The sequence below is a fragment of the Rhodamnia argentea genome, chromosome 4 (assembly GCF_020921035.1).
Source record: "Rhodamnia argentea isolate NSW1041297 chromosome 4, ASM2092103v1, whole genome shotgun sequence".
Taxonomy (NCBI): domain Eukaryota; kingdom Viridiplantae; phylum Streptophyta; class Magnoliopsida; order Myrtales; family Myrtaceae; genus Rhodamnia; species Rhodamnia argentea.
Genome location: NC_063153.1, coordinates 7,432,589 through 7,450,336, shown reverse-complemented (window position 1 = coordinate 7,450,336; position 17,748 = coordinate 7,432,589). Strand labels below are relative to the sequence as shown.

Here is a 17,748-nt window from a genome sequence, read left to right as displayed (position 1 = left end):
CTTTTCTTTTCTTTTTTTTGGGTTCAGAGGCTAGCGGCGCCATTGGCTCTCACCCAAGGGCAGGTGACCCCCACCGGCCTCCGAAGCCAGAAAAAAAAAAATAAAAAAAATGAATATTTTTTTTATAAAATTATTAAAAATATATTAAAAAGTGTCTACATCAAGATCGGCGGTATCACATAAGATGACCAGCATCCAAGTCAGCGATTTTTGGCCAATAAGACCGAATTGGCAAAAGGTAAAAAGAATTAGGACTGAATCGACAAACTTAAATGATTTAGAACCGAATTGAACAAAAGTGCAAAAGATTTGGGACTTTCTCGACAATTTTCCCCATTTTCGAATGCCCCATTCTCATGAGCTGAAATTTGTGGTCAGTACAGCACCCTTTAGAAATTCTACCTAACCGTGCCATTACGCCGGCGCCACCTCTTTTCATATGGAAAAAGATGAATTTGTATTGCCAATAATAATGATCATCAGGTAATGGCCGAATGAATAGCAATTCCATACTCATTTTCATAACAACTCCTTTGGATCATGTTTCTCCTGCGGCCCAAAAGAGAGGAAAATCGAATTTCTCTTGACTGAAGACACAAATTGCCCTTGTACACTCGTTAACGATGTACATTGATTAGGTTAGATTCTGACGATTGATGATTGACATTTGGCCGGCGCTTGGCGCGCTTTCTTCCAAAGTGAAACTCATCGGCGGTTGAAGAACGGAATATCTCCCACTCCGGCCTTCAAGCCGGAAGTGGTCTGCATTCTTCGGAGTCGGTGACCTGAGATCAAGAATGTTTCCTCCAGAAGACGATAATAATAGCCATGAGACATGGAACAAGTTATCGGTCCGACTGCGGGTTTCACGGCGTGCACGATGAATTCAATAATTCCCTTCTTCAATAAAACCGTGACTGGCGTTGGAACGGTTACAAAATTTATGGCTAAAGTACAAATTGGAACAACATGCCTTGGCTGTATTACAAAATTGGATCTCCGGCTCCGAACCACTCCCGGCGGGGGAGAAGCTATCATGGCTTAAACCCCTCGCTCATGCCCGGCGGCATTCCCAAACTCTGGGCAAGATCGCTCATTCTCTCCTTCATGGCCTGAGAAAGATGCACAACTAATTCAGCTCAGAAAATGATAGCGTCACCTCTCATGTGGGTGCATAAGAATTTCGTTCTCCTCACCTGGACGCTCTTCTGGTGTGCGTCTTTGTAAGCTTCATTGACTAACTCCGACAGTTTCTGCATTCGAAAACGTTGCGCGTGTAAACAACCTAGCAGAAACTGGACAGGTTCCCATTGAATACGTATCTTCCCACAAGGTAATTCGGTTCGACCAAACATACGCATGTGCACGAATGCATCGGGAGGTTCCATATCTATAGTGAAATAACACTGTGCCAAGAAAATTTCTCCATAACTAGAGTAATGACTGTAACTTAATCACACCCCCTCATCTCCCCAACCTCCTAACTAGAGCATGAGGATCAATAGAAGGTCAAATACAAAATACACATGCCACACAAGAAAGCTAAGGCGGCTCTGCCATACTGGTGAATTGGCCAATAATTGCAGCAGTTCAACTCGGAAGAAGGCCTTTGACCAAAAAAAGAAACTTGAAAGAAGGTCCAAAGCCCAGCAAGCAGCACAGAATCTCGATCGTACATAAACCCCTACTCTAGCCACTGGCATAAAAGCAGCAAGCTGACGCGTCGGATTAAAGGCGGAAGTTAAAGGATCGAGTTACAAGAAACAACTGCATGCAAAGAAATGAAGTGGGAGGCAATAGAGCATGGAGGATAAGAGCTACAGCCGCCAACACCGTTTAGGAAAGAAAACTTCCATAATGTCCATGCACAAGCAACTCATGTAAGAGACAAGACCACCCAAGTTTTGCATGCTACAATTTCCTTCCAGGGAGGATTTCAAAGCAGATGATTCATTCAATCAGCAGTGAGGGAAGTATTATGCAGGCCATACTAGGGAAAGAAGAGCGCCTAGTCCATGGCATGGGAGAACAAGGTTATAAGACACACTCTTGTCCTAGAAGCACTAAAAATGCCAGCATGTTCATCATGCAAAACCTTTCTCAGGAAAGAAAAGCACCCTAATGGAAAATTTCAACCTGCTTTATTGTGAGAGCTATGAAGCTACTTAATGGAAAATTTAACCATGAGATGTGGTAAAGTAGTTTTGCATAGGCATGTGAGATGGCAGAAATTGAAAGATGAAGAGCCAGCAGAAAACAAGACGACAGAAACAATCTGGCAGTAGTTTGGAACTTGATGGTACATTAAGATTTTTCACAACTAATACAAACCATCGCCATATTCTTGAAGTAATGATGAGATAATGCAAAATGGAAAGGAGATTGAATTTGCTAGGGTAAAAGACTAATCAAGATTGAAAGAAAATCCTGTGGCTTCATCATTGAATTACCATCAAAATCCATGTTTAACAACATATGAATTCTACTAAGAAGAATATCTTCTGCCTAAGTGGGGCCTGTTTGTAAGACATGAAAGGATAGATGAAGAATCACCGTCGAAAGATAGATGTAGGAGCAAATTTATCTGGTATTAATAAGAAAAGAAGTGAACAAAATGACATGGTCATCTCCAGGGACAGGTGGAATGGGAATGTATCACAAAAGAATCAGGACTAAGAGTCTAAGACCTGAAGAGAATTTGAGTTTTACTCATGCTTAAGTAAATCATGGAAGTAACTCATGTTGTCACACTTCCAACATGACGGGATTAGCAGAGGTGGGACTTTTTCCCATTTGATTCCTTATCAAAATACAAGTTGGGTCTTAAAAAAGCTCACAATTGGCAGAGCAGATGGAAATGATGAACAATTGCCATTCTTGACCATCTACATAACCAGCTAGAAAGGGAGCCACAGAGACTTCAAATAAATTCCTGAATACAGAATCTCGCCTAAGCAGTTCTTCAAATCTAACTAAATGATAAGGATGGGAACCCAGGCAGAGTAGTTCTTGAAAAGAGAATAACTAACAAGACCCCATAAAGCAGCCATTACATAACAAACAAGACCTCAACCTTAGCAAACTGCACATAATTCAGCCTATAAGTACCCTAACTAAATAGAAAGTCCAATCACAAATTTGCAACTCATTTCAACTCGGTTGTACAAAATCTTGGAACTTGATATAGACTTAATGAAGTGAAACAAATAAATAGCAAAATCCAATAGCATCATTCGAGGAAAAATCTCCTTAAAAGAACACATTTAACAATTTTATTGAGTGAGTATCACAAGAAGACAAATTGAAAGTAGCGGCAGAACATTTTGCCCTCACCTCAGCTCCTAATTCCATTGCAGCCTCAGTAATCTCGATGCGCACGGGTTGCTGGTTTCCAGATAAAGTAGCCTGTCAAACATTAATTACATTTCATTGTTCTGTTGTTGAGCCCTTTAATATGTCAGAGAATGGAAAGCTTCAGCAATTTGAAGAACAACATGTACAGACTGAAAGAGAGAAAGAATCCATGCATGACCTTGCATCAAATTAAAAGAAACCACTATATTAGGGTTGCTTGAGGAATTTTCAAATAGAGTTTCTATGTTGTAGTAACAGCATTAGAAAATCATCAACAATACAAGTCACAATTAGGGAAAGCAAATATTACTATGAAACTCATTAACTAATGGAGCAATGTCCACCAATGAATTCAACATCTTCCCGCTTTCAGTTTGTTACCTTATTTGCCATCAGAAATCACAAGTAACCCCAGCTGGCACCATGGATTTCTTGTCCCCGATTTTATTCCTTTTTATTTCAGATAAACCAGAAAAACTTTCTCTATACTCACACAATTGCAAGTTCTAATATTGAAACCAAAAAATATTCCGTCTAGACTTTTCCAGCATTATCAGAATATGACCTCCCCGAGAAATTATTTTTGTCATGGACAAAGCAAATTACATGTACAAAAACCTCAATATAAGAACAGCCAAACCAAGCAAGGCATCCATAGCACCTCAACGATCTCACTAGTAAGGCAATGTATTTGTACCTAGCAACAATGTATTTCACGATATTGCCTATTTTACAATCCCCACCAAAAGTGCCTTTCACCAATTAACTGCAATTCTCTTAACCAATAGTTTCGTCCCTAGAAAGAGAGAGAGAGATTAATCTTCACAATGAACTAGACAAACCATTCATTCATCCATTCTCTCTCTCTATACTCCACCACCTTGATCAGGTTTTAAGTTGGTTATGGTAGTAGCCACTAGTCAGTTCCATATGACAAAATCTTAGTTAAGACCTCAAGACATCCAGGAATCCTGCTGCGAGAATTTCATTGTCTGGGAAATCCTTTTGTTGAATTCTGCTTGAGATTTTAGTGTGCATTTAATAAGTAAATAATTTACTGATAAGCAAAGATGTATGCTCATGGCATTTGCCATCCTGGTCTGTTGGAGCACGGTAATACAGACCGTGCATGGTCTTTGTTGGCCCTACATGTGTACACGACAGCTTCATCTAAGATTGGGATATGCTAACACAGGACATCACAAAACCATGCGAGGAAAACAGCAGTACCTTTATTAATTCACCTTCACAGTAACCATCAAACTCCGCTCTGTAATATCAGAACGGACAAATATCAAGGAGATTTTAAGTTAAGACCAAACGAAGGAGAAGCAAGACATCGCAGGAAATAAATAATATAAGACAAATAAAGAGGAAATAACATAAAACATTACGCTGCAAGTTCCTTCTGCACTCGCACAGCCTCTACTTGGACAACCATTTGTGCCTTTTTCACTGTCTCATACAAATTTTGCATATTCCCGATAATCCCTGCCTAAAAGTTACAGGAATAAGCTCATAAATTTTCACAAAAACTACACAATATATGTATGGGAAATAAAGAAAATCAGCATCGATAAGCTCCACATATGTTGCACAAGCATAATGACCCTCACATTCCTCCATTCAAAAACTGGTTTCACTGAACCAAGCCTTCTAATCCGCCTATCATTCTAAGCTGCTTAAACCTGCTCAACTGTAGTCCACCTACTCATAGTGAGCTTAACTTAATCAACTTTGACAGCAGAAAAAATCTCCCATCCAAGGAATATTACACAGAATATATGCAGAAAAGCTGAAGAAAACTACAATAGGAGACCTACAATGTCCAATGCACTGGATAAGATCATCAAAGATATTTCAAACTAGTTGGCAAGATAACTCAAAATGTGGTCAAAGCAACTCTGCCGAAACCATTTCCAAGACTGCACATTACCAAGCATATTTAAGGACAGTCTTTTAAACAAGAGAGTGGAAAACCTTTGAAGGAGCATCATCACTGTTATCCTTCTTTCCTCCAAATAAGCCATGTACATGAAGTGTTCTATAACCTCCGTTGACTCTTTTATGACCAGACCGGAACAAAATTTGCCTGCCACTACCAACAATATTCACACTTGAGTTGAGATTACCTGAAAAGCAGCAGGAGGACCATAAATAAACAGCTGATGCGATGAAGCAAAACAGACATGACATCAATGGACAACAGCACACTCCAAAGGTCAGAGAGTGACCAGAAGCAGAAAGCAATAACACATCTACTCTCCATATTGCTTATGCTTAACCTTCCAGCAAATTCTATCATCACATTTGCAGCAAACTTATAGAGAAATTCATTTGATCAAACTCTAGCAATATCAAATTAAGTAACATACAATAAAGAGGTGGACATTGACTATATTATGAGCATGTTTACCATTGTAAATTAACAGGTGTCCATTGGCTAAAAGGAAAAAAACTTCAAAGTTCCAAAGTTTAAGTCTAGATTTTGAGAATACATTTTATTTGTCAATTTTACAGAGGGAAAATAATCATCATTGTATCAGCAATATGAGCACAAATGCAGAAATGACCAATGGAAAAGATGTCACCATTTTATGCAATTTCTGAATGAATACTAGCTTAACAGAAAAAAAAAAAAATGTACTCTCAGATCATGGACAAAAGCCATGCACACTTGACATTATGTAATTCAAACATTACACGGTTCAATGGTCACAACTCAGCAAAGGAATTCACTTAGGGTGCGCATGGTAATACTTCCGGAAGTGGATTTTTGCTCCAGAATTTCTTCTAGACCAGAAATTCTTTTGGTAATTGTAACTTTTGAAGCAAAAATCTGTTTGGTAAAATTTTTCATTTCGTAAAGAAATTTCTACTTCTTAAGTTGTTTTTCCCCCAATTTAAGAAATTAAAAAAAATTGCTTCCCAACTCAAAAAGTAATTCTCGTCTCAACTTCTTTTCACTACGCCCTTACCCTCTTTTTGACCACGCCCGCCTCCCCCGCCTCCCACCACCACCTGTGACCATTACCTCCCGCCAACCGCCACCCATTGTTGACCTTCACCGGCCATTGCCCATCGCCGCTCGCGACCACCATCAACCATCCCTTGTTGCCACCCACCGCAGACCTCTGCCGGCTACCCTTGCCGACCGCGACTGTTGCCACCCTCCAACTGCCCCCCTCCGCCAACTACCGTCTATCGTCGACCTCCATCGGCGGGCACCCATCATTGCTCACCACCACCGCCACCCATTGCCAATCGCCCATACTTAGCCACCAGCCACCGCAACCCGTTGCCAACCGCCGCCAAGTCGCCGTCTCCGTAGTAAAAATATAAATAATAATTTTTTATTTTTAAAAAGTAAATAATATATTTTAATAATAAAAATTATTTTTTAAAGAAATTTAAAAAGTTTAAAAATGAAGTAGAAATGTTTTGGCCACCAACAATAATTTTTCATAGAAGATTATGTGTTAATAATGTTTTAGAAGTAGAAATTTTTAACCGTTACTAAACGAATTTCTCCGATCAGAAATCAACTTCTGGAACGGAAGTAGAAAAATCAACTTCGGCTTTTGAGCAAAAGTTGAAAATCAACTTCCGGCCAGAAGATGATTTTTGAAGCAGAAGTGTTGCCATGCACGCCCTTCCTCGGCACCCTCCAACCCAAATTTCTCTTTAAATTACATTTTTTGTACCTGAACTTCAAGATGAAACCTACACATCATCCGATCCTGACTGTAAGTGCACCTCAGCAAACGTGACAGCAGAAAACTGGAAATGCAAAAACCAGTATAACCGATCTTCCCAGCAATCTTTTATCTTTCCATCATGTAAACTGGTCAATGTAAATTTTAACAATTCCTCCCTCCCTCCTTTGCCTAAAGAGACAAGGCAGTCAACTGCAAAAGCAAAACGCTGTATGCAGACAGTGCGTTTGTTCTGATACGTTGTAGCATGCGCATCACCAGTTGGCTGTAGATGCATAGCAATTAAGCATTTGCTCGTGTGCTAGTCCTGTTACGTCCTTCTCATTAAAATAGCAGAACAAAGTGACCTCACAACTCTACATGAATATTGAATACGCAGAGTGTCTCTTTCCCATTTTAAATTCACCTCAGCCCCCTAGCTTCTTCCCTGACCAATAAAACTACCCCTTTCATAACCCGACAAAGTATGAAAATTTGTTTGCCCAATGTAAATCGAGCATCGGTTGACATGACAAACACTAAAATATGTAAGCCTCAAGAGGCACTAACACTGCAAATCTATGGAAATAAGATCATTTGTAGACGCAGCATTAGTAGCAAATTTCCCAATTCCATAACTACTATACCATACACCAACTGTCATACTGGTATCAACTATCAAGAATCCACTCCCCAACAGGCAGAGAACGTCACGGAGGAACTAAAACTGATAGAAATTACAGCTAGTACTGAATTGCAAACAAAAAATATGAGAGGGGACAACTGATGTTGCCATTCAAAACCACATACTCTACCAGCACCCAGTTCTAGCCAATCGTGCAACTTACAAAAGAGGAAAAAAAAAAAAAAACCCCACGAATTGCAGTCTAAAACCCATTCCTCGCTTCGACTACTATAAAATGGTCGCGAATCTGATCAAATCAAAGAGAGCAGCAATTCGTTCTCCAAGACGAAACGCAATTCGACTCCCCAAGTAAACGCAATGAAATGAGCATGACAGCGAGATATATAGAGAAAGAGAGAGAGAGAGAAGAGAGTTACAGAGAGGGACTGATGCAGGAGTCCGGTCGTTGGGCGAACGCAAATTGTGAGCCAGAGACATCGAAGAAGCCATTACTTTTGCGCGCCGAGAGAAGACGGAGAGAGAGGCAGAGAGAGAGAGGGCTTAAGCTAATAAGATAGAGGTGGGTACATTCGAGGCTTTCCTCTTCTTTACCCCCACCTTCTCTCCACCCGCGGATTGCAGCTGCCCTTCATGACAGACCAATGGCATCGTGACACGCAACCTTCAAAAAAACAGGGTCTTCGCCCCGTAGACGTAGACCGAGAGAGAGAGAGAGAGAGAGATCCATCCCGCCTTCTGTTTAGCCAATGAGGAACTGCCACCTCAGCTTAGCTGTCAAATGTTCTACTCCAGGACCGGTCCGAGGAAAGGCGAGATTTACGACCGGTCTTCAGATAAAGTAGCACTGAAATGTTCACGCACGCGCGCAAGTTCAGTTCGCTGGATTAAAAGAGAAAGTTTCAGTTTTTGTGTAGGTCTTTCTCTTCATCTTCGCTTGCTCCTTTGTTTTCAGGATAGGAAAATTTTGGAATTTGAGGAAGCCGAGCATTTTATTTTATTTTTTATTTTTATTTTATTTTTCTGTTCTCAGTGTTCATAGTGTACAACCTCGAACGTAAGGTTGAAAATTTCCAAGGGAAAAAAAGGGAAATTAAGGAAAGGCAAAGGGTAATGTCTTGGGGGCGATATGAAAATATGTTCGAAAAAATCACAATAATTTCAAAGAAAAAAAAAATGCTCTATCTTAATCCGAAAAAAAAAAAAAAGCCTACTCGATGCTTTAAAATGTTCACTCCACTCGATGTAGCACTGGTAATTCATACTATTTGCATTAAATGAAAAGAGTCGTTTCACTCGATGTAGCACTGGAATTCAAACTATTTTCATCAAATAAAAAAGAGAAAATTACCCAAAAAATCATAAAAATATTGTGTTCATTCAGTCATAAATATTTTTTTCTTTTTTTGCCGATTCGATCCTTAACTTTTTGTAATTGTGTCAATTCGGTCCATCCGGTGAATTTTGGTCAGCCAACGCCGACATGGATACCGACCGATCGATGACCTAATATTTTAATATTTTTTTAAAAATTTTTCCTTTTCTTTTTTTTTTCTTCCCGTACCCCTTCCCCTTCCCTGTTCTTCTTCCAACCGGACCTCGACAACCGGCTAGAGAAAGACCAGCGAGGCTCTCTCTAGCCTCACCATGGCCAGACAAAGATTGACCTCGCCTCGCTGAGATCCAGCAAACACGCAACCGATTTGGCTAGGCTCGACGCGGCGGCCCTCAACACATAGACCCACGGCGAGGGCGTGGCGGTGGCTGCGGCAAGAAGGTTCGAGGGCGGGTCGAAGGCGGAGATGACGGGGTTGTGGGCATAGACCAGCGTGGCAGGTGGCCTGTAGCTGTGCATGCTTGAGCCATTGCCGCTCCTTCTTTTGGGCGTTCTGGTGGCCACCCAGGACCTGGGAGTTGGCGAATTCCCTATAGCAGTACTGGTACTCGAGCTTCTTGTCAGCGGAGGAGGAGGATACTTCGGTGGATTCATCAGACGGGAAAGGACTCGTCTTGTTGGACGTGGGTTCTAGTTCAGCTGGTTCGGGTTCTTCTTCTCCGGTGAAGTTGAAGCCGAAGAGCTTGAACCGTGCAAGGTAGTGATTTTGTTTGGCTTTGAGGTGTTCTAGTTCGGCCTCAGCCTGACCATGGCGAGGCGCCAGTCATCCTCTAGCCGATCGCCAAGGTCTGGCGACCAGCTGGAGGTAGAATAAGGAAGGGGCAGAAAAAATATTAGGTCGCTGGCTGGCCGGCGTCCACGTCAGAGTCGACAGGCCAAAATTTGTCGAACGAACCGAATTATCACAATCGCAAAAGATTTAAAACTGAATTGACAAAAAAACAGAGTTTTATGACTAAATTGGCACAATTGTAATAAATTTAGGACTTTTTTGGTAAATTTTTCAGTAAAAAGAGGGGGTAAAGAAGTGATAACAACCTTACCAAAAACAAAAAAAAAAAAAAAAAAAAAGAAGTGATAACAACTTCGCTCAGATCCGGCAAAAAAAAATACGAAGAAGAAGCGAGACTCCACCCATATTCCTACTCATGGGTGGTTCTTCAACATTTTCCATTCGAACAAAGGGCTTGGCTTACACGAGACCTACCATGATCAATCCGATGCATTGATTATTTCCAACGAAACTAAACATTTTTTTTTGTCTCGGTCAATCCCACACTCCGAAAACTCTTTGCTTGCTTCATTCGGCCAGCTAATGATCGGACGACTCACTACTAAGAATCGCGGACATCATAGAGCTTATCACTAGCATTGTTTTAATTTTGATATGAATCCTTCCCCCCTTGCGGGGTGAATTTTTCCGATTCCTAGCTTCGGCGCACAGGGAGTAGTTGTCTTGTTGCTAGTAGGTACGCCAGACAAATTTAATGTCTTATTTGATTGCTTAAGGGGAGAGATCTTAGAATCGATAGTTATGGCAGATATGTAGCATCTTCTTTATTTAAATTAATTTCTTTCCCAAAATTTTATTTTTTTCCAGTTTTCGTTGTTACTCTTGTATCAGTTTTCCCGGTTTCTCGACCACACCAGCAAAGTTCATGGGTCTAACTGTGAAATAATGAAATTTCAGGGAGCATTCTGCAATTACTTCTCCACATCCTCCGGTTTATTATCCATTTTCCTCTCTTCGCACTTCACCACCATCGTTCCTCACTCTCCAATGGACGTCCGTCACGTCCCCGAGCAATCGCCGCCCACCGGTTCCTCCGCCGACTCCGGGTCCTACCGGGACTGGGCCGAGTTGACTCACGACTGCCTGACCAACGTCCTCTCTCGCCTCACCATGGAGCAGCTGTGGACGGGGCCCATGCTCGTCTGCAAGCCGTGGCTTCGCGCTTGCAAGGACCCCTGTCTCCACTCCACCTTCGATCTCGAGACCCGCTTCGAGTCGTCCCCCATGCCGATCCGCTGGTGGTCGCCGGAGTTCCAGCGGAGGGTCGATGCCATGCTCCGGTCGGTCGTCGGCTGGAGCGGCGGAGGTCTCACCGTGATCCGTACTCGCCATTGCTCCGATCGCGCCCTCAACTTGGTCGCCGAAAGGTTGGCCGATTAGATCGCATCTTTTTTTTTTTTTTGGTGTTCGCGGCGATAAAGTTATCATTTTTATTCCTTGAAACGGAGATGAATTGGGACATGCTTATGTTTAGACAATTGAGCATCTGTACGACGCTTCTCTGTGCCTTAGAGGATGATAGCTTGAAGCTTGCTTTTATTGAGTTGCCCTAGAAGTGCACATGGATTTTGCCAAAGTCAGGGTCGAATGTGTTGTTGTCTTGTCTTTGTTCAGGCGTGGGCATCTCTCTTTGAATGGCATGAAATCTCGTCATGGCTGGCTGTCGCATCATTGAGTATGGTGTCCAGTGAATGGGAATTGAATTGAAAGTAGTATTCTATCTGTTGGGATGAAATTAAACATCAGATGATGAAGTTTACAACTTCATATTCTGGCTGGCTGTCGCATCACTGAATTTGGTGTCCGGAATTGGAATTGAATTGAGAGTAGTATTCTATCGGTTGTGTTGAAATTAATCATCAGATGATGAAGTTTACAGCTTTCAATGGTCCTAGCCGGTCGACAGCTTCTTTCTGTTGTATGTTTTGTTTGATGTATGCTAAAGCATTGCATTGCAATGATCAGCTTTAAGAAGGTACTTTTGTTTAGTTGAGTCTTGTTGATAATGATAATTATCCGCTGATTATAGAGGAATTGCCCGCGAATTGCAATTTTCAGGTGCCCGAGTCTCCAGGTTCTTTCGATCAAGAGCTGCCCAAAAGTCACCGATGAATCGATGGCCAGGATAGCGTCCCATTGCACCAACCTCAGGGAACTCGATATTAGCTATTGCGACGAGGTGTCTCATGAATCTTTAGTTCTGATTGGGAGAAACTGCCCAAATCTTAAAGTTTTGAAGAGAAACATGATGGAATGGTTAGATCCTTCCGAAGATGTGACTTGCCCAGAAGATTGTGATTCAGAAGCGGCGGCTATAGGGAAGTTCATGCCTCGCCTGGAGCACCTTGAGATACGGTTTTCCATGTTAACGGCGAAAGGTCTTACCTCCATTTGTGACGGTTGTCTCGACCTCATGCACTTGGACCTGTTGGGGTGTGCATACTTGACAAGACGCGATATTGTGGATGCGACATCCAAGTTGAAGAATCTGAAGGACAAAGTTCAGCCAAATTTCTATATCCCCCGGTCGGTTTTCCGTGCAGAAATGTATGAGCGACTCGAGACGGATGTTCTCCGAATCTGGTCTGGCAAAGCCGGAAGCAGTTGTTGAGCGATGCTAGCAGAATCTGAACGATCCTTTCTTTTCTAGCCTGCACTATTATTGCATCCTTCCCTTGGTTGTTCATGTGTATCATCCTCGCGGATTGTCTGTTTCTTGCTATTCTATTGCTGTTTGGCTTCTAAGCTTCTTGAGAAATGCAACTCCTTTGCACCTTCGTCTTGTCCTTCCGTCCCAAAACCGTTTCATTAACTTTTGACCATTTCGCAAACCCGTCGCAAATCGGGTTTTGGAGTGATGGAAATGGATCATCCAATGGTTTTTTGAAGCGGGTTTTGTCCGAATGCAGAACGGTATCGAAGCAATGAATGTAATGAGAAGAAAAGCTGTACGGGAGTAAAGACAGCAGTCGGGCAATGCATGTTGTTGTCGAACCAATTCAATCAGACTACCTATATGACAATAAATATTTGAAAACAACTTGCTATTCATTCCAGAAATACTTAGTAAGGATTCCAAACTAGTACATCCCAAATTAGGAAGGAAAGGGAGAGGGCAACTTTGGTTGACAGTCACTACGGAATCGCGATGACGCAAAGCCAGGAACAGAACGGATTATACTTCAATCCGGCATGAAATCGAACAGATTACCCTTCCATCTGACCAGGAATGTCAAATTTCACGCCGGCCAACTATGTTTGATTTGTGAAAAATCAATTTATTAGTATTGTATACATTTCTGTTCCGTTGCTCATGTGAAGGAACTTGTCAGTAGTCGAGTGATTGCGCATGTAAACCTCAGACTTGCGGTCACGGTTGTAACTTGCTAATTTTTTTTTTTTTAAAGGTATTGAACCAGTTCTATAACCCTAAAATTGGCCTGACTGGCCGTTTATCGGTAGAACCGGCGGATCACGAGATTTAATTAGAAACTAAACCAGCACAGAATTATATCATTATCACTGTTCAGTTCATCTGAGAATTGCTTGATTTCCAAATTGAACCGGGACTGATGCTCAATCTTAATTGTGACTTAGCCGTCGTCATTTAGGCCCCATTGCAACTCACCCATCTCCTCTCTCTCATATATTTATTATTGAGAAAAGCAAAAGAAAATAGTTTTAGACCTATTGCATTGATACCAATTCAGTTATACACTTTTCAATTATATCAATTTATTCATAAATATTTTTATATTGATACCAATTTAGTCTATCCGGCCAATTTAGGATAGGAATTTGCTAATATGGATGTTGGTCGCTCTTCGTGGCACGGTTAACACCGACGTTGTACGTTTTTTTTAATTATAATTTCTAGGAGTTTTGATTTTTTTATCTATGGAGCGGAAATCATTGTTGTGAGATTTCTTGATCTCAAAGTCACCTTAGGTGGCCTCCTCAACGGTTTCATCATCGCCGACGATGGATTTGCTTTATCAGGTTTGTTTCCCAATGGAGATGATGAACAGTAGCCATACCTTCAGTTTCCTTTTTTTTTTTTTTGGTAACTTCAAAGCCACTTTGAAAAAGATAGACCAAAGTCACTTAACCAAACAGTATTTGATTTGAACAAATGCACATTGAGTCGAACATCATTAGAGAAACGATTTCAAATTTCACCAAATGGCATAGCTTTTTGAGAAGGGACTTCGGGTTTCTAAAGTCTCTTGAGTAAAAGATGTGACGTTTTGTCTAAAAAAAATTGACACTTGAATAAAAGCGAGCATTGGCAAAGCCCAAATTCGAAACTAGATCCTCTCTTGCTTTAGCTTTCAACATATTCGGAAAGCCTGTCCAAGGATTAACAAGTCTTTTCAGTAGCCTTTCTTACCCTTAGAAACTTACAAAAATACCACTTTTGGCCTTGGGTAATGCAGACTCTACTACATCATTATCTCATCAATGAACCCACATTTGAGTTCCGAATCCAGGCCTGGTCGCCGATCTAATGCCCTACCACTACTCATGCCCACTTGTCGACAAGTGGTCGACGGTGGCCAAGGGTCGATAGGGGTTTGAGATTGAGTGTTTAAGTTTGGGTGTGCTCGGCAACCCTCGATGTCGCCTCTCACAAAATCTCTCCAACGGTCGAATTGCTACCTTATTTATGCTGGATAAGAGAGAAGCTTAGTTTGTGTAGGTTTTCTTCTTCATTTTCCCAACACAAATGATTTTTTATTTTTCAATTTAATTTCTCTTTTGCACAATTTTTTAATCCATGCATTTGATACGACCCTTAAAGTTTGCTCACTCCCCATTATGTTTAGTCCGGTCTTTTTGCCTAATACTAAACATGGACATATTTAATTGGAGAGACAAATGGGGCCTGTAAAGATTTGAATTCGGGACCTCATACTCTTATACCATGTTAAATTTTATGGAACCAATGACAACTATTCTAAAAACGTAAACTGTTAGATAAAGGCGTGGTTTAATAGTTAATTATTCTATAAGTACTGTTTGTTGTTTATGATTTAGTTATGCCGTTGTTTGCTCTGTTTTCCATGGATTGAGTAAGCATTTGAAGTGAAACCAAGCAAGCCTTATACTCAGAAGCCAAATGGGTTGAGACTTCATATATCCCAAGTGAAACTTTCTCTATTGGTTGATTTTAGTGCATCACAACATGAAAAAGGCCAGATTTCATTTGGTTTTCATTGTATTTCCTTTTATTGGGATATGCAAGATTTAGGGTGGACGACACTCGGAAATGGTGTTGACATCAACAAGAGCACATTCTAAAGCAATGTCGGGGAAGCAGGTCATGTATTTATATGCTCCTTGTTTCCAATAAAAGAAGACACTGCTCTTACAAATTTGGATTTTAAGGAGGCCGAGCAAGTTAAATTTTCTATTCTCGGTGTTCAGAGTGTACACCTTGTTGAGAAGACCTACTTCTTAATATTTGATATTGACAAAACTATTCTTAGTCTTATTGAATCGGGTAAATACTTTGATATATTTTATTTCGGATGACTTATATGAATGAATAAGCTTATATCTCAAATCAAGTTTATCGTGTATTTGATTCTAAAGGAGTTGAGTTATATTATCCAGATTAACTGAAATATCACTTATGCAAATTCAATTATACCTTCGAAGAAGACTAATATTCGAGCATCAACAAAGACTTTACTAAGCTCAAATTCAATGTTCTAACTGTTCGGACTACGGAGACCGTTATTGTTTCTGAAGGCTATTCAAGACTTGCGAAATCTCAAATCCATATTATATTTTCTTTTAAGAAGACCCATGTACGACGAACACCAATATGGCTGATGATTTGTTTTACAAGGAAGTTTGTAATCCTTGATTGCTAAGATAATTCTACAATAGATAGTAGAATATTTTTTATTGGATATTACCTTTCTAAAAGACAAGATGAGTTCTATATATGAGAAGAACTCCACTTATGGAAACCTAAGATTGAGTTGTATGAGCGACTGAATCCGAGGGGTTTAGATTTAACACCAATGGTCATCAAATCTCTTAAAATACATTCTCGTTTAATCAAGATTGATGACGTTCAATCAAAGATTGAATAGTGATCCTTTGAAGACCTTACCAACGGCTAGTTTAGGGTTAAAGGAGTATAAAAGGAGATCCATGGTGACGCTATCAAAATCATAAATTCCAAAGTGTTAGAGTACTTCAGTTACTACATACTTGTCTCTACGAACTTTATGCTACAACCTTTGAGAGGCTGTGTAAGAGTGTGAAAGTGCTACTAGTTGTAAACTCTCATTGATTCATCTAGTGGAATCCAACCTATTGGGTGTCGGTGTGAGAGAGTGGACAAAGGCTTTTAAGATGAATCACTATAATCGTCGTGTACAAACTTCTCTATCTCTAAACTTTTTCCACTGTGGTGGATAGAATATTACGTGCTTGCATTCAGAAACACATACCGCATGTAATCAAATTCTAAATCCGTGATTAATTTGACTTGATTATTTAAATTCCACAATTTCTAGTCAAATTCAATTGAAATCACCTTTTCACCCCTTATAGGTGATTTGCTAGAAACAACACACCTCACAAGTTAATTGTTTAGCTCTTGGTGTTTTAAAGGTTGAGAGTCGCAAGACTCATTGAGGCTCCAAATCCGTTCGTCGGGGTTCTCAAGGTTCCAAACTTGGTTGCCAAGGGTCACCGAAGGTCGTCGATAATCACGAGTTTGGGTCGCCGAGTGTGGGGGTTTGTGCGGGATTAGATCGCCAAAGCTATTTATGGATACGGGGGTCACTTTGGTCGGCGAAATGGATGAGAGGTTTCAGGTTTTATACATGTTCAACCTGAAATGTGGAACCTACTTGTCGGAACATGTTTCTCATTTTTAAGGAAGCGGAAACAAGCCTGAACCTGAAGTAGGTATGCTATCTCCAATACCGGACTCTCTTGGCCAACATTCAGGGGGACTGCATTTTAGCTTCCAAGCTCAATCTTGAAGCTCAACTCTCAAGATGCCAGAAATTTCTGATTCACAAGTTCCACTCAAGGTGGTAAGTGAAGAGCATACTAAACCACATCAAACTATCAAATTAACAAAACAATTCTATAAATCGAGCAACCATGCGTGGATGAGAAGAAGAGGGAATAATTTAGAAACTCATCGTATGAAAATTTCACACCGATATTCAAAGGAAGCTAAGTCTCCCAACAAAGTTTGCCTGGTTACATGACTCAAAGGGCCTTATATAGGCAAATGAGAAAACTACTGGACAAAACACAATTATTGAATATGCAGATACGCAGATCTTCCGACACTAGTGGATAACAACAGTACATGACAACTTTTGGTAGACATGGACCAATTATTACATATACGGTTTGTCACACCTTTTGAGATACTGAAATGCCAACTTAAGTACGTAAACATTGCAACACAAAAACATGCACTTATGAGGGATAATAATTAGCATAATTAGAGTCTAAGCTGTATGAACCATCCCTTTCTCTCTTGTAGGCACACAAAAGGCGTTCTTCTTCGTACTTATCTATTTTCGTATCTAATTCTGGATCGGGATGGATACCTCAATAATTGAAGGTAGACGGAATATCTTGAGAGCTAGATGGAATATCCTGGGTACTTGATGGAATATCCTGGGAGGTGAAGGCATATGGGTCTTGAGAGAGTGGTCCTTCCCATGAATCTTGAGAATCCATATCCATTGAAGAGCTCGGCTGATATTGATGAAAAATCTGCAAAGCTTCTCAAGTGCTGCCTTGCATGTGAACTTGATCCCATGAAACCTACGTTACATCGTATGGCCATAACTCTGGGGGAATAGTGCAATTCTCTTGGCAT

The 17,748-nt window shown here is 40.7% G+C and overlaps 2 protein-coding genes and 1 pseudogene across 2 annotated transcripts; 1 reads left to right on the top strand and 2 right to left on the bottom strand.

Moving 5' to 3' along the window:
• Positions 1–844: 844 nt before the first annotated feature.
• On the bottom strand, positions 845–8,285 carry LOC115736165 (nucleoid-associated protein At2g24020, chloroplastic-like). The gene is made up of 7 exons (XM_030667702.2): positions 8,112–8,285; positions 5,335–5,486; positions 4,749–4,849; positions 4,585–4,624; positions 3,334–3,405; positions 1,197–1,253; positions 845–1,112 (listed from the first exon to the last, which is right to left on the bottom strand). Exons 1-7 carry the CDS (start codon positions 8,182–8,184, stop codon positions 1,035–1,037), a joined length of 573 nt encoding a protein of 190 aa, XP_030523562.1. The 5' UTR covers positions 8,185–8,285; the 3' UTR covers positions 845–1,034.
• Positions 8,286–9,334: 1,049 nt separating this feature from the next.
• LOC125314805 lies at positions 9,335–10,314 on the bottom strand (annotated as a pseudogene).
• A 554-nt stretch (positions 10,315–10,868) lies between these two features.
• Positions 10,869–12,492, top strand: LOC115736086 (F-box protein SKIP1-like). The gene is made up of 2 exons (XM_030667607.2): positions 10,869–11,248; positions 11,940–12,492. The coding sequence occupies exons 1-2, from the start codon at positions 10,869–10,871 to the stop codon at positions 12,490–12,492; spliced, it is 933 nt and encodes a 310-aa protein (XP_030523467.2).
• Positions 12,493–17,748: the final 5,256 nt, after the last annotated feature.

Bases quoted from the DNA above. Each gene is read 5' to 3' on its own strand.
- LOC115736165 (XM_030667702.2), bottom strand. From the start codon at position 8,184: ATGGCTTCTTCGATGTCTCTGGCTCACAATTTGCGTTCGCCCAACGAC. The intron at 4,625-4,748 runs GTAATGTTTTAT...CTGATATTACAG, and splicing joins GTGCAGAAGGAACTTGCAGC to AGCGGAGTTTGATGGTTACT. The intron at 1,113-1,196 runs GTGAGGAGAACG...CATCTTTCTCAG, and splicing joins CACACCAGAAGAGCGTCCAG to GCCATGAAGGAGAGAATGAG.
- LOC115736086 (XM_030667607.2), top strand. From the start codon at position 10,869: ATGGACGTCCGTCACGTCCCCGAGCAATCGCCGCCCACCGGTTCCTCC. The intron at 11,249-11,939 runs GTTGGCCGATTA...TGCAATTTTCAG, and splicing joins CTCAACTTGGTCGCCGAAAG to GTGCCCGAGTCTCCAGGTTC.